The sequence below is a fragment of the Lolium perenne genome, chromosome 1, assembly GCF_019359855.2.
Source record: "Lolium perenne isolate Kyuss_39 chromosome 1, Kyuss_2.0, whole genome shotgun sequence".
Classification (NCBI taxonomy): Eukaryota; Viridiplantae; Streptophyta; class Magnoliopsida; order Poales; family Poaceae; genus Lolium; species Lolium perenne.
The window spans coordinates 77,140,580-77,156,588 of record NC_067244.2 but is presented as its reverse complement, the minus strand read 5'-3'; the positions used below and the strand labels follow the sequence as shown (position 1 = coordinate 77,156,588).

The 16,009-nt window shown below is 43.2% G+C and overlaps 1 protein-coding gene across 1 annotated transcript; it reads right to left on the bottom strand.

Moving 5' to 3' along the window:
- Nucleotides 1–2,738: 2,738 nt before the first annotated feature.
- On the bottom strand, nt 2,739–3,901 carry LOC127293867 (uncharacterized). Its single transcript, XM_051323560.2, has one exon. It carries the CDS (start codon nt 3,811–3,813, stop codon nt 2,968–2,970), a length of 846 nt encoding a protein of 281 aa, XP_051179520.1. The 5' UTR covers nt 3,814–3,901; the 3' UTR covers nt 2,739–2,967.
- Between the last annotated feature and the right edge of the window lie 12,108 nt (nt 3,902–16,009).

The following is a 16,009-nucleotide window of genomic DNA, read 5'->3' as shown; positions in this document are numbered from 1 at the left end:
GACAAAACCTTATCTCAAATAGCTGCGAAACCATCAGACTCACCGTTCTGGAAAGGGTTAATGGGTGTGAAAGATGATTTCTTTATGAGAGGGTCGATGGAGGTAGGGAATGGACAGAAAACTAGATTTTGGGAAGACGTTTGGCTTGGGGATAGACCTCTTTGCGAGCAATATCCGTCTTTGTATTGCATTGTCAATCAGACTAATGTTACGGTAGCTCATGTTCGTAATTCGACTCCCATAAATATTGGGTTTAGGCGAGCGCTCTCGGGTAATAGGTGGGATAGATGGGTTCATCTTGTTGTACGTCTGATGGGAGTTCAAATCTCAGAAAATGATGATGTTTTTCATTGGAATCTTACAGCGTTATGTCAGTTTTCGGTAAAATCTATGTACCTTGATTTGCTTGATGGCCCTGTTGGTGATTTCAAGAAGTATATTTGGAAAATCAAGGTTCCACTAAAACTTCGAATTTTTATGTGGTTCTTTCTCAAGAGGGTCATTTTCACAAAAGATAATCTCAAGAAGCGTAACTGGCAGGGGTGTTCTAAATGTTGTTTTTGTGATCAAGATGAGACAATTCAGCATTTATTTTTTTACTTGTCCGTTTGCAAAGATCCTTTGGCGTATTGTTTACACGACCTTTAATATTCCACCTCCGGCTAATGTGACTAATCTGTTTGGAAATTGGTTAAATGGTGTAACTAAAAAAACAAAGGCGACATTAGAGTTGGTGTGTGCGCTTTACTTTGGGCAATATGGAATGTCCGCAACTATTTTATCTTTAACAAAAAAAAGTTTCCCATCATTTCTGCAGGTTATTCCACTAGTTACCCATTGGATCCATATGTGGTCTTATCTCCAGCCGGAGGATGCGCGCCTGGACATGGATATTGGGTGCAACCGCTTGGCGACGGTAGCACGGGATATATACAGCCGGTGCGGTTGGCGTACTGAAAGGCGGCTCACATGAAGATCTTGTGGCGGCTTGTTTTACTCTTTATTTTTAGATGGCTGATCCATGTGGAAACTTTATGTGATCCATGAATTGGTTTAAGATTGTAACTCAGACCTTTTAATAAGTTTAATAAGAGGCCGCATACATCAATTGATGCAGAGGCTGGGGTCTCCCCCTTATCGAAAAAAAATAAATAACCTTATAAATAAGGAACTCTTATCAACTGATCTACCAAAGGACCAATGAGTTCATGTCACTGCCTACCGCTTAGTCTTTATAAACAAGGCAAACCTTAGCAAGAGATGAATGGCATTATTATTTCACTGCACAATTATCGAATCTCATTTTGCATACTATTTGTTATGTTCCTTCAAGCCTTTCAAATTTGATAGATATAGGTATGGAAGACATCAGGAATTATCGATTGATCGCGAGGATAACATAATGAACTTGTATGCTTTTTGGGTGTTGCTGCCTCCCCCTCCTACCGTGCCGCCTCAGCTACTGTCCATGTATCTCAGCAGAGTAGGGTGAAGCTTGAGGATGCGGTGACCGCCACACCTGTGGGTGCAGGGTAAATATGGAAGTCACCAACCGCTGCACCAGGCGGGTGGACAGCGCCAATCACCTCAAGCAGCAGTCGTAGAACAGTTGGGCACCGGCCTTCTCCGCGTGCATCCAGATGATGCAGCACGCCTCCTCTGGGTGAGGAAGCTCTTCTTCAGCAGCGAGTTGCGAGTATTTGCTGCTGTTTTGTTTAAGCATGGAAATAGAGCTTCTAGCTCTGAAGCTCATTTACAGGCTCGTTGTTTTGTTTCTGCTAGTATTGGCCGCCAGATTTGGCTAGAATGGCCTCCTGGTGTTTTTTGTATTCCTTACATTATTAAGCAATAAAAAGCCACTGAACTCTCAAGGAAAGAACACTCTCCCTGTAACTCACACCCTCAAGGTCCTTCGGTGTTCATGTCATCTATCTTTTTGTTTGTTCCTTTGCTGCTACAGTAGGGATCGGAAGAGATGGCTCGCGTAAGCTAGGAGAACATGGTAAGGGTGAGCGCTAGTGATTTGCTAATGTTTCAGTCTAGTAGTGAAAAAACAGGTAATGCAACCTTGTCCTTCTTTAATGTGCACCGATACAGGTCTTTTCGTTTGTGATGATGTCTACCCGTGGCCATTATTATATAGCTACGTATACCTTCGTCAATCACAATATTTTAAAAGTTCAAAAGACGCGTTCCATTTGAACCGTTGAAACACAACCATCCAATGATATGGTGACAGTGACCATGTATCCGCTGAAATTTGGTAAGCCAGTTTGCTGGACGCAATGTATAAGCTGTAAAGATGAAGCCCCCTTTTTTCTCCTTTAGATTGCAAAAGTGATTAACGCTTGCGTGGATCAAACAATTCAGAAAGAGGAAACGTACAGTAAGTAGACGTTGATATCGACCAGAAAGGAACGAAAGAGAACGTACACGAAATGAGGAGCTTCAGAGACTGTTACGAAACATCATGCATACCTATGATCTGAACGCCAGGAAACTTTCAGAAGGAAAAATTGTCAAGAATTCGCACAAGGAAAAAAAAAACGAATGATTGGGGGAAAATAGTCGGTTGCATCTCGCATTCTTCACCAAACATAGCCATAACAAGAACTGAATTCAACCAATTTCCCACACCAAGAGCTGATCAGACTTGAGATCAGGATACTTAAGAAGGAAATCCAACCAGAAATTTTGAATCGCATAGGCACACACATTATGATTCAACCAGGCAGAAGGAAGCAAGATCTGAAGAAGAATCCCTTCTCCATTTTATTCACAAATGATAAATTCATGTTCGAATCATGCATAATCCATGGGGGAAGACAATTAGATGATACACTGACATATACACAAGGACACAATTAACAGAGGAACAGTATGTACACACCACCTGCACATGGGAATTATACAACACAGGGATATGGCTGACCTCTTCTTATTATTTGCAAATTGAATGAGATGAGATCAGGTCGATGGGATCTCCTCCACCACAATCCAGTCCTCCTCCCCGTCGGAGAACTCCAGCGCGATGGTGATGCCCACCATGCAGAACCCCATGTCGTCCTCCTCGTCGGCATCCCCATCGGCATCCTGCTCCTCAATTGCATCATTAATGTCTCCTACAGCTATGTTATTGGCAGGCGCCACAAAGTCGGCTTCTTTGCCGCCGGGCGCAGGGGCGTCGGCCTGGAGGCCGACGATGAGGTCGTACAGGTCGGAGAGCCCCCGCGGGGTGGATTCGAGATCGGCGCCGTCCTCGTCGTCCTCCTCGTGCCAGCTGTTGCCTCCGGCCAGGTAGGAAAGCACGGCCGACGCCGACGCGCCCTTGTAGTCCGGTATGCCCGTGCCGGCCGCACAGGACCCGGCGCCGTCGACGACGCGCCAGGAGACGAGGCGGTGGTTGAGCGCGACGTCGCTGGCGCGCAGCTTGTGCGCGCCCTTTGCCTTGTCCCGGGCCTTGGTGACCGGGTGCTCGTGGCACCCGCCGCAGCGCGGCCGGCGGCACTTGCCCGTGCTCCTGGACGCGTTGGTCGGCTTGGAGGGCGCCCTGGCGTACGCGCCCACCGCCCTGGCCGCGTCGCCGTCGGCGATCCGCAGCAGCTTGTTGCGGTGGACCCTGACGGCGCCGTGCTGGAATCCCTCCCTCTTCATCGTCTGATTTCTTTGGGGAATGGAATGGAATGGAATGGAATGAAATGGGGATCGGTGTGCTGCGGTTGCTGCGCCTTGCTTGTTTGTTTGGTTAAGAGGGTCTTTGGAGGAAGTGGTGGTTGGGTATACAGCAATTACAAGAGGAGCCCCATGGCACATGTGTGGTTGGGCAAGATGTGTGGGAATCGCCAACACCCAAGGCCGGTTGTTGTTGGGTTGTGTTGTGCCTCCCTCCTCGGTCAAGGGTGGTGGAGGTGGTGGGCAAGTAAGCTCTACATATCCATGACAATGGATAAATTAACAAGCATTGGACTTAGACAAATGGAGATGGTTTTAACAAGACAAAGCCAATGTGATCAAGAAAACTAACTTCCCCGTGCATAACACGGAGGTTGACTAATATGTGTACAAATAAGATGATGTCAGTTTTCTTTTAGTGAAGCCACATATTAAGACTTGGCTGCTTGTTTTATGTTAGTATCTCTTTACGTGTAAGAGAACACAATGTAGATTGTTCTCAGTTTTACAAGACAAAGCAAATGAGGTCAAGAAACCTAACTTGACCGTGCATAACACGGAGGTAAATTAAGATGTGTGCAAATGAGGCAATGGCTGTCTTCTTTTAGTGAAACCACGTATTAAAACTTCGCTTACTTCTGTTAGCTAGAATTTTAGTTTCCAAGTCTAAAAAAACATGATCTCTGGATCATATGATTTCTTTGTGGATTTTAGTTAAAATGTAATACTCGCCATGATCCATATTAATTATCGTTAATCCAGAGCTAAAATATATCTAGATACATCCATATCAGCGACAAGTATTATGGATCGAGAGTACTAATTCTCACAATTACAAGGGATGAAAAGATATGAGTTCAAAAATATTTGTTGTCTTATTTAAATGGTTGAAGAATTTTGGCTCATAGGAGCATATGCTCCTGGAGTGAACAGTAAATCCGTTAGCACGTATGCCATGTCCTAGGCATTGAAATAAAACTCAATCAAAAAAACATTTTTGAAGCACCAAATCTGTTTTTTCGCACAAGATTTATCCTTTGTCCATGAAACCTTACATAGAGGATGAATCGAGAATGTCATTTTTCTTTAACCGAGAGCATAAGATCTTGAGAACCTTTTTGAATATAAGTCTTGAAATAACATGTACTCCCTCTGATCCATAATAAGTGTCGTAAATTTAGTTGGAGGGAGTACAACATAAGAGTCGAATGTCTAATTCCTTGTCGGTGCATAATTTTTATGTACGGCAAGATGACTTTATTCACAACTGCATTATCTACTATGATAGATGAAACAAAGTCGAGGAAACATCATCCCAAATAAAGGAAGATCTACTAGCCAGTTGGGATTTTGCTAGACCAGTGGTGACCTCATTAACCTGCAAAGTTGATGAATCAGATAATGACATTTAATAACAACATTTAGCATAAATTCCTAGCATAACTTGAGACAAAAGCACATATTTTGTTGCAACAAAATCTAAAGTTGCAAAGGTTAAAAGAATTATTGGTGTGGACATGTTTGTTTCTCCTAACATAGTTAACATGTGTTGGATTTTCATTTAAAATTTAGAGAACACTTGATTATGGCAAGAAGCAAGACCTACCTTTTCTAGGGGGTGAAGCAAGAACTAACTAATGCTTTTATATATACTATTTACGTTATGTCTAAGAGAGATGCAGATTACTCCCTTCGTCCCATGAAACATGTCTCACGATTAAACACTTTTCTTCCAGTGCCGCTTTGACAGATCTATATGATCATGCATCCAAGTAGCATCTGATCTATATCCTTCGACTAGTGTGGCCAATATTTTTAGTAATTGCCTTCATGGTATTGATCACAAGTTTAGAATGCTTATTAAGGTGGGAGCGCTTGTCGGTATCTAGTCGCTATGGCTATGTAGAAATGACAAAAAAATTACTAATAAGAATTGTTCTCTCATGCGGGTTAATTACATATGTATCGCTATTCTCCGTTCATGGTCTGCGCTGCAGAGAGTGGAGAACCGCGACCTCTTTACGGAGGTCTGTACACGGTTGGAGGATACGACGAGGGATACTTTTTCCTTACATGGATGACAGCATAATCTAAAGATTGGACCACCACTTCTAGCCTAGACGTTTTAAAATTACTCATGATTGATATATAATTCGTATTTTTGTTTTCATGTTGAGATATTTGAGACCATGGAACGGCTATGTGCATCTTGACTATGTAGAGACCGGGTGTAATTGCTTATCAAAGTAATAAAATACCCATTATCGAAAAAATGAAACATGTCTCAACTTTGTCTAAATTTAAGTGTACCTAGTGTCTAGGTACATATAAATTTATACAAAGTTAGATCTATCTAAATTTAGATAAAAAAAATTAAAGAGAAGGTGGCATTCCATTAAAGTGACACGTGACGGGTACAAATTGCATACGGGCCCTTAACAACACTCGTCCTAAAGAACCTAGTATTTGAGGATAGGGTCCGCAAAATTATAAAACACACCCCAGAACAGAACTTGAAAAAAGCAATCAGGTCCTGGAGCTTCACCGCCACCGCTCGCTGGCATCCTCGAAGCATCGCCGCCGAGGAACTGGGAGAAGTTGCTTGAAATCCTTCTTCCGGCGAAAAATCGCCTACGCTGGCTACCTCCAAGCCGTCGGGAACGAATCACTTGGCTGCGAGGAGGCGTCGAGCTCCAACAGGGACAAAGAGAGGCCTCCATCATGGAGGTTGAGTAGCAACCGCCTTGTCGGTCATAGATCGCAGCGGCCATGGTGCCGAATGTGTGGTTGTGCTTGTCAAAGAACCACCAGAGATAGAGTTGGCGCCACCTGGTCGAGAATACCGCATATCCCCTTCTTATCCCCTCGCCTCCATGGCCGGACAGAGAAAGAGACAGGGCTGTGCGGCCCATGAGCAGATAGCACCAGCTAGCCCTACTAGTCTCATTCTTTGCAGGGGAAGAAAAATCATCAGCCAAGCCAGTTGCCCCCTCGCCACCATGGCCGGCCAGGGAACAGAGGCTACTGAAACCTTGTACACCGCCGTGCTTCTCCCCCCTGCCGCCACGGCCAGCCAGGAGGAGTAGAGCAGTCACCAAACATCTGCACAGATAGAGACATCTACTGGGCCCTTTATTGAAGGAGATTCTGGAGCAGAAGGCCCGCCGCAGTTGCTCCCACCGTTGGAGCTCGCCACCGCCGATCCACCGCCAGAAGAGCTAGATCCTAGCCAGAGATCCAGCTGCCCTACTTCTAAAAACAGGCAAATAGCCGAAAACCTATTTCTCCTAAAATCTACTCCGGCGCCTCTCCTCTTCCATCTCCGGCTGGCTAGGCCGGGGAAGAAAGCTCGGGATCAGCCCGGTCGGCAGAAGTCAAATCTCAGAAGCGGTGGGAGGAGAAGGGGGAGGAGAAGGGAGAGGAGAGGGAGGAGAGAGCGGGTAAGCTAGCTAGTAATTCAGATAAATTTAAGATAAGTTACATGAGACAGATGGTCATGGAGTATTGTTCTGGAGATGTTCCCATCGAAGTTACTTTCACAACCTACACCTTTTTTACGGCGTCGAGGATCGTCGTTCTTTTTCTAACTCTCAGCGTCGAAGATTCTTGACGTTGCTTTCACGTAATACCAGCTAGACGAGTTCCAAAAAAGAAGAAACGTTCATTTGCAAAGGATGGAGTCTTTCTTTCTGAAAGGAACGGTCCCCACAAAAAATATGCTATGTCACGAGTGATGCGATGGAATATGTGGATGCTGGTAGTCGGTAGTGCGGTGTGAGGTATTTGAGGGAAGCAGAATATGGCATATTCCCTTTCTAGAGTCTAATCTAACTTGTTTATATGTTTATCTCACTATACTGAGATATTTGCCCTTTTTTTTTTTCTTCTGGTTCATATTTGCTTTTTTTTTTTTTTTTGCGAGTATGGTTCATATTTGCTTGGGATATGTGTAACCTATACTTAGGCTGTTGAATTTAGCGAGCGCTCAGCACACGAGTCAATGTAGATGCTGGATTTTGTTTCATTGAAATTTTGGCGCGTGCTTCGTTTTCACTGTAGTTTTTTTTTTTTTTTTTTTTGAAGAGGAAACTATATTCCACTAAACCTGCTGCTCAGCAATATTGCTGGCGAGCAAACCAATTACAAGTCCGAAGCAGTGTCCATACAAATGGATGATGGAGCAGTGTCCTGGTAACCAAACTTTGCCAGACTATGCGCTAAACCTAGGCTGCAGTCAATGTAGATTACTACAATCTCGGCTGCAGTAAACAAAGTCTGCATGGTTAAAATACAGAAAGCTCAGGTTTCGCGCGTCACGAATCAAGACATCGGTGCGATAAACTCGCCCTCATCAGAACGGATGATTTATCCAAAAGCTCCATCATGCGCTTCCGGGACAAAACGATGCGTCGAAATTTACTTTCACATAGTCTGGTGGTGGTAGTTCCCATTTGATAACATGTTGCTGCACTGGGTTGAGAGGCTTAACTTCAGGCGTGAAATCCCAGTGATGCTTAGACTAGTCACAATGGAAAGTATCATATACTAGTATCAAGTGCATGATACTAGTTTGTGATACCACCTTCACAATGCATAATATCATAATATGGTATCATATTTATGTCATATTTAATGTTTTGTAGAATCTTAATGCAAATGTGTGTACATGATGTATTTGTAATGAAGTTTTCTAGTTTATGTGTCATGATACGGTGTCATATTATGATACTACTCTCATCTCTCACTTCATTAATTGATGTGACACATCAGATTTTTGCCAACATGGCATGCATGATACTACTTATGATACTCTCATTGGGACTAGTCTAAGATTAGATCACAAATTTCTCCTGCCGACTTCATGAGCTCACCCTCATTCAATACAAGAAATAGGCTAGACGCAGATGGCCGAACCCTACGATGACGGCGTTTATCGAGGCCCTTGGCGTAGGTCCTCAAAATTAAAGCTAGACTTGTAGCATGGTCATCCACGTAGAAAAGTTGTCGGTATAGCCTGATCTACACCGATGATGGCAATAATTCTGTGTGTACCAACTCGTTGGGACTTCAAGTGCAGAGTGTTGTAGCAAGTTATTTTTCCCACAAGGGTAACTTGAGGGTTTATATCGAAATCTCGGGTAAGAGATTATTTCTTCTTCTTCTCTTCTAGCAACCTGCAAAACAAAGTTTTTGTCTTGTATCCCCAAGTTTATCGTGTGGTTGTCAAGCATAAGAGTTAATATGAAATATAATAAAGTAAGTAAATTAAGCAAGCAAGATAAAGGCAATGAAGAGATGGTTATTTTTGGGTTTTATGTATTTGCAAGTGAAGAAAGTATTTTTGTATTTTCGAAATAATAAATAGCAGAAAATATAAAGTGTGATAGTTGTGTTGGAAATGTGTTTTTTATGGTTTAAAATGGACCACGGTTCATAGGTTCACTTGTCTGCTCTTTTTTTAAGTTGTAGTGGACACAAAGAATTTATCAAACACATAATATTTGTGAAACTTCAATATGTGATTGATAAACATTCATATGGACATCACGTCCTAACATAGAGATGATGAGATGATGCAACACCTCATCTTATACTCCTCAAGCTCCAAGCAATCTTGAATTAAGAATCAATAGAGATAGCCTTAAGTAATTTGACATAACATTTATATCACAAATGTGCTAGCTTGAACAAACAAGATTATCAAGCTGTGACATAATAATTATAGCCGCACATGAATTCACTTTATCCCTAGTGAGGCAGCAAAAAGGTAAATATCATAGTAGATCTTGAATTCGTTGTCACTATTCAATCACTAGCACCAAACTACTCCATCTAATACACACTTCTCCCCACAAATGCTCTTGCATAAAAGTTGGATCAGAACTAGTACTTAAGAACGAGGTACATGATATGCATCTATCAATACATCTTACACATAATAGGTTTCAACCTCATATATCAAATGGTACAATAAAGATCCACCATATAGGAATTACATATATGATCATAATCATGTTGGGCAGCTCATATGGTACTAGATCTATGAAGAACAAGAGAGAAATAGATCAAGCTACTGCCACAAATTCATAGTCCAGAGGTGGACTACTCCCTTTTCATCATGGTGACGATGGTGGAGACGTTGGAGAAGGTACAGATCCCTCTGTCGGTGGCTCCGACTGAGTTTCCCCATCCAATCTTCGCTGGTTCTAGCTCTATTTTGGCGTTTCAGTATTTTTGTAGCGCTCTCCTCAAGGATGCCTTGGAAAGTCCTTTATATAGAGATTTTTTAGGTCAAACATAGTCCGTGGACGAAAGAATTAAGTGAATCCGACGACATAGGAGGCAAAGGCCCTAGGTGGCGCGTCCATCCTAACTGGGCGCACCAGCTCGGCTCTTTTGGCCCTCCTGGCCCTCCTGGCCCTTCTCGGGAGGTCCAAGTGTTTCAGATGCTTCTCTTAATGAAATATTGATATCCCCAAAATCATAGCTCCATTTGACTTCGTTTAGGTTCATGAAAGGTAAAAATACAAAAAAAGAAGTTTTCCTGTCCTGTAGGGTTATAACCAAAATAAAGGAAATCATTGGTAAATACCCAAAAATAAATATAAAACATAGATATAACATCATATATGTTGCAAATATGTGGGAATATGTGTCAACAAACTACAAAGTTCATGCATGCATTTTACATGCATCAGCCGACAACGAGCTTTGGCCATCGGCATAACTCCCCTACCCTAACATCGGCTATCGGTGTATCTCTAGCCGTCGGAACAGGGTTTGGTGACTAGTGGGCGAGTGACAGAGTTAGCTGTGCACCGACGACCGTTGTCATAGGTATATGATGACGGCAATCCCATCGACGTATCTCCTTTTCTAATTAATGCTTCTATTTCAATGACGGGCATCACCTTTGTTGCATAAGGGTATAATATTGTAAACTTCTTTGTGAATCTATGAAGAAATAGATAGTTGTGAACCTAAAGATGATTTAAAAAAATCCTGAGCAAATTATCAAGCACATGTAGTGCAAATTTGGCCCCCTTCTAGTTGAATCGATAGTATTTCTCTTTTTCAGTGAGAGGTACCTAGAAATATTTTGAGATGCAACCAATTGGTGATTTGTACACACAATGCGGTCTATTATTCTTCAAAATTTGGGTGGTCCAATTTTAGAATGGTTTTTTGGTAGGCGCTTCACAAAAGAAACCATTTTTGGCACTTAGAAAAAATAACAAATGGATTTGTTGTGCAAAGACAATTAAAAGCCCCAACATCAACATTGCTTGCCATCCCAAAACACACATGAGCGCAGGTTCTCAATTTTTCTGATTTTGTTTTGAATTTTCTACGTCTGGATCAAACTATGGCCAGAACCCTCGCTGAAGAAACACACATCTAGCCAAGTAGATCACATGAAACAACAACCCACGAATCACCCCACTGAAAATGATCTCATCCATTCGTTTCCTACAAATCCAATGGCCTGAGCGTACCAGGACGCCACCCACCCAACGAGTTCGCTAGACCATGCACCCACATGTTGTTGGACCCCTATGAAAGTGCATGGAGCCTGATAAGTTGCAAACGTATCTATAATTTTTTATGTTCCATGTTTGTTTTACACCAATTTCTACATGTTTTGTTTACACTTCGTTGCACTTTTATACATTTTCCGGCACTAACCTATTGACAAGATGTCACAGTGTCAGTTTTCTGTTTTCTGTTGTTTTGTATTTCAGTAAAGTTGTACATGAAATATTCTCGGAATTAGACAAAAAAAGGCCGAAGTTCTTATTTTACCGTAACGAAGATGGAGTCCGGAGGAGAGATGAAGGGTGCCACAGGGCGGCCAGACCAGCCCTAGGTGCGGCCCAGGTCCTGGCCGCGCCAAGGGGTGGTGTGGGCCCCCCAGGCGTCCACCGACCTCGCCATTTCGCCTATTTATTCACGATCTCGGGAAAAATCTAAACATCCAAGCCTCTATCCATGAAAAGTTCCGTCGCGGCTGCCATCGCCGACCCTAGCTCGGGAGGGTTCTGAAGCTCTTCCCGGTGCCCCGCCGGAGAGGGAGATCATCACCAGAGGCCTCTACATCACCATGCCCGCCTCCGAAGTGATGCATGAGTAGTTCATCTCTGGACTACGGGTCCATAGTAGTAGCTAGATGGTTGTCTTCTTCAATTTGTGCCTCGTGTTTAGATCTTGTGAGCTGCCTATCATGATCAAGATCATCTTTATGTAATGCTACATGTTGTGTTTGCTAGGATCCGATGAATATTGAATACTATGTTGAGATCGATTGTATACTTATCATATTTATTCATGATCTTGCATGCTCTCCATTGCTAGTAGATGCTTTGTCCAAGTAAATGATTGCAACTCCAAGAGGGAGTATTTATGCTCGATAGTGGGTTCATGCATCTAGTTTTCTGGAAGAGTGACAATAACTTCTAAGGTTGTAGATGTGATGTTGCTACTAGGGAGAAAACAACAATATTTTGTCTAAGGATAATTCTATTGTTTACTTTACACACATTGCTTAATGCAATAATCTGTTGCTTACAACTTAATACTGGAAGGGTTCGGATGATAACCTGAAGGTGAATTATTAATCATAGATGCAGTTGGATTATGGTTTATGTATTATGTTGTAATGCCCGAATGAATCTCATAGTAATTATCTTGTCATGTATAGTCTTTATTCTGTCAATTGCCAGCTGTAGTTTGTTCACCCAGCATGTTATTTATCTTTATGGAGAGACACCTCTAGTGAGTTGTGGACCCCAGTCCTTTCTTTCACACTGATAAAATCATCATGTTATGTTTACTTACTGCAAGCAATGTTCGCTTTAATTTCACTGCAAGCAAACATCTCTTTCCACACTATACATTTAATCCTTTGTGTTCAGCAAAACCGGTGAGATTGACAACCTCACTGTAAGTTGGGGCAAAGTATTTTGGTTGTGTTGTGTGCAGGTTCCACATTGTTGCTGAAGCCGGTAGGGCGTCCTGCCACAAGTCAGTTAGCAACACCTTTAGAAGTCACGCATTTCTCCTACTGGTCGATTAAACCTTGATTTCTTACTGAGGAAAAATTTGCTACACTGTTCTCACCATACCTTCCTCTTGGGTTCCCCAACGGCGTGCTCTCTGCACTCATCAGAGCCCCATGTGTGGTTTTGGTAATTAATAACAAATATATGGGATAATGTTTACATTGAGTTATATTCGTAGAATTTGTCCATAGGAAATTATTGAACTATATGTTGGCTTTAAGGTTGCAATAAGAAGAAAACTCAGAAGATCAAATGACCAGTATGTCCTGAAGAAGAAGAGGATGGAGTGAGCTATCATGTGTATCTTAAAGATATCAACACTATGAAGAAAGAAAAAATAAAGTGCAATTTCAAGATGAGCTTGAATCTTTCCATATGCTTGAAGCTTGCCATCCATATGGTGATCATAGATATATGAATATGCGTCGAAGAAGAATATTTCCCATAGTGGAGTATGTGGGAGAAATCTGCAAGACTTCATCAAGCAAGCACAATCAAGAAAGGTGTTCCATCTTGATGCGGTCAAGATCTTCATCATATAGCTCAAGTGGAATACGTAAGCTTAAGGCTTGCTCTTTATAGAATGTCTTCCTTACCGGTCTCGTGGTCTAGTTGGGAGACCGGATTATAGGATAGTTGGCCATACTATCAAGAGGGCTCTCGAGTGAGTAACTTGATCGTATCATTCAGACAAAGCTCAAAACTTTGCATATTTGGCATCATATTTCTTGTTTTTTATTTCTATCTTATCCATGTAGTGTTTTAGAGCTTGTGTTTATTTCCATGAAAAACTCTAATTCATCGAAAACGGATTTCACATGAAATACTTGTTGCGTTTTTGGTATTGGAGTTTTCCCTATATTATTTGATTGAGAGTTTCCACCCCTTAATTCATGTAAAAATATACCCCACTTATTCTTATATTTTTATCCTCTTTCCAACAAAATTGGTTTCACCAAAATCAGAGTTTTCTAACTTAATTTATTGCATTTGCGATATATGAGGTTTTACCGGTTTGTCTCTTATAGATAGGTTAAACATTTCTTCATTTGGTTTTGTAGTCCTTTGTTGGAATATGATATTGATCTGCACTACATTGTAGAGCTTGTTGTTGTGATTTCAATGAGCTCAAGATCATCAAATTAGGAGTCCGGGTGTGAAAGTTATGGTATTTTTGGTTATGTTCCTGCGCAGCCGCCGAAGTGGTCTGGCTAGCCCAGACCAATCCGGGTAAATCCAGTGCTCCCTGGAGCGTACTCTCGTATTGGTCCAGCCAGGCTAGCCATTCCTGATTGCGGAAAAAATTGTTGCGCTCTTTTCAACGATTAGATTCCATGGGGGTATTTAAGGGGTCTTCTTCCCCAAACTCTCCCAAGTTCTTGAGGACGTTTTTCACCTCCATTATTTACCTCCTTGAGCTTCCTTTATCCCCAATCCCTACATGATTCTTTCACCTATTTGAGGGAAAAGGGAGAGGAGATCTAGATCTACAATCCTACCAATCAAAAACCCCTTGTTGTGAGGAAATCCCTAGATCTGGATTTGGAGATATTTGGTGTTCTCCTCCTTTGTTCATCCTCTCTAATAGATTTTGTAGCTTTGGTGAACTTGTAGAGTGAGGGACTTGCCATTGCATTTGGTGCATCGGTTTGAGTTCTCCACGGTGATACGTGGAAGTGAAAGTTTGCGAGTATTTCTTTCAGGTGCTTGTACCCGGAGTTTATTCCTCTTAGGTCTTTGGACCCCATACGGCTTTGTGACTTTGTGGTGTTCTTGGGGACGCCAATTAATTTGTGGAGATTCTTCAAGCGTGAAGCCTTCGTGGCGATTTCTTGGAAGCCTCCAATTAAGTTGTGGAAATTTCTCCAATCTTGTACGGGTTTGTGACCACCCTCAAGGGTCCCATAGTGGATTGAGGACTTCCCTTCTGGTGGGATTGCTTGAGGAGAATAAACTGAGGCCTTCGTGGTGTTTGGAGTGCTTTGACCTCCACACCATTCCAACGGAGAGTACCACTCATAAGAGTTTGAACTTCGGGATACATCGTCATCTTCGTGTTCCTCGGTTGTTTCTATACCCGAGCTCTTTAATTATGCACTTTACTTTTTGATAACCTTCGTGCTTCAAGTTATATATCTTGTTATCACTCACTTGCTTGTCTTGCTTAGCATAAGTTGTTGGTGCACATAGGTGAACCGTAGAGGTTTTGTGTATGATAAATTAAGTGTTAGTTTTATTCTATATTTGTTTAAGCACATCTCGTAAAGTTTTAAAACCGTCTATTCACACACGATGCCCACGACTCGCACGATGCCCTCCCCGTTGGCATAAGTGTCCTTTCACCCTACTATGCCTCCACGCGTGCGAACCCATCTCCCCCTTCACACCGACGCTTCTCCTTCCCTTGCCCGTCGAAGCTGCCACATCCCCTGCCCTAGACCTCCTCCCCTCCCCCGTCCCTATGTCCCTACAGCCAATCTCCACCCTCCCCTTAGCCCCCTGCACTAGATCGAAGGCTGCAGGCCAAGAATCCCCAACTGGAGGGACGAGGCTGCAACGTTTGTGGCGAGGTGGCACCGGCCACCAGGACAGACTAGCGGCTCTGAGGCCTTCTTCTCCACTATGCCCACATCCATGAGTCCCTCTTCTCTCGGCGCTTCATGGCAGGTTGCCTCCCGAATCCTCCCGACGCGCCACGACGGATGGCCATCCTCCGCGCCGACCACGACGCCCTCCTCAGTGCTAAGCGCGTGCTCTTGAAGGTTGGAAGAGCGGCAACCTGCACCAACCAGGACACCCTCTTTTGTGTCGACCACAACGCCATCCTCCGAGCCAAACGCACCAAACATGACGTCCTCCTTTGTGCCACAGAATAAGAACTTCGACAACATGCAATCCGCGTCGGGGATGAGCGGCAACCCGCGTTCGCGCGTGGTCGGTAGCTAGATTGGAATAGTACCATCGGTGTGGAAAGTGTTTGCTAAACTACCAAGCAGCCGATGGGGGTGTTAGGGTTGGCCACCTGGTGGGCTTAGGTGGGCCTCTAGGTGGGCTTAGGTGGGCCGTTGGGTGGGTTTAGCTTTTATTTTTATTTTCTTGGACAGCCGACGGCCAGACCGTCGGCGTAGCCCTTCCTAGGTGGCCTCTAGGTGATGACGCATGGCAGCTACACCGATTGAAATCGGCATAACATCTGATGACGTCTGATGGTGTCTCGTACATTTTACATCGAGGGCACATCTATGCCGACGGCTGTAGTATACCATCGGTTCAGAAGG

Bases quoted from the DNA above. Each gene is read 5' to 3' on its own strand.
- LOC127293867 (XM_051323560.2), bottom strand. From the start codon at position 3,813: ATGTGCCATGGGGCTCCTCTTGTAATTGCTGTATACCCAACCACCACT.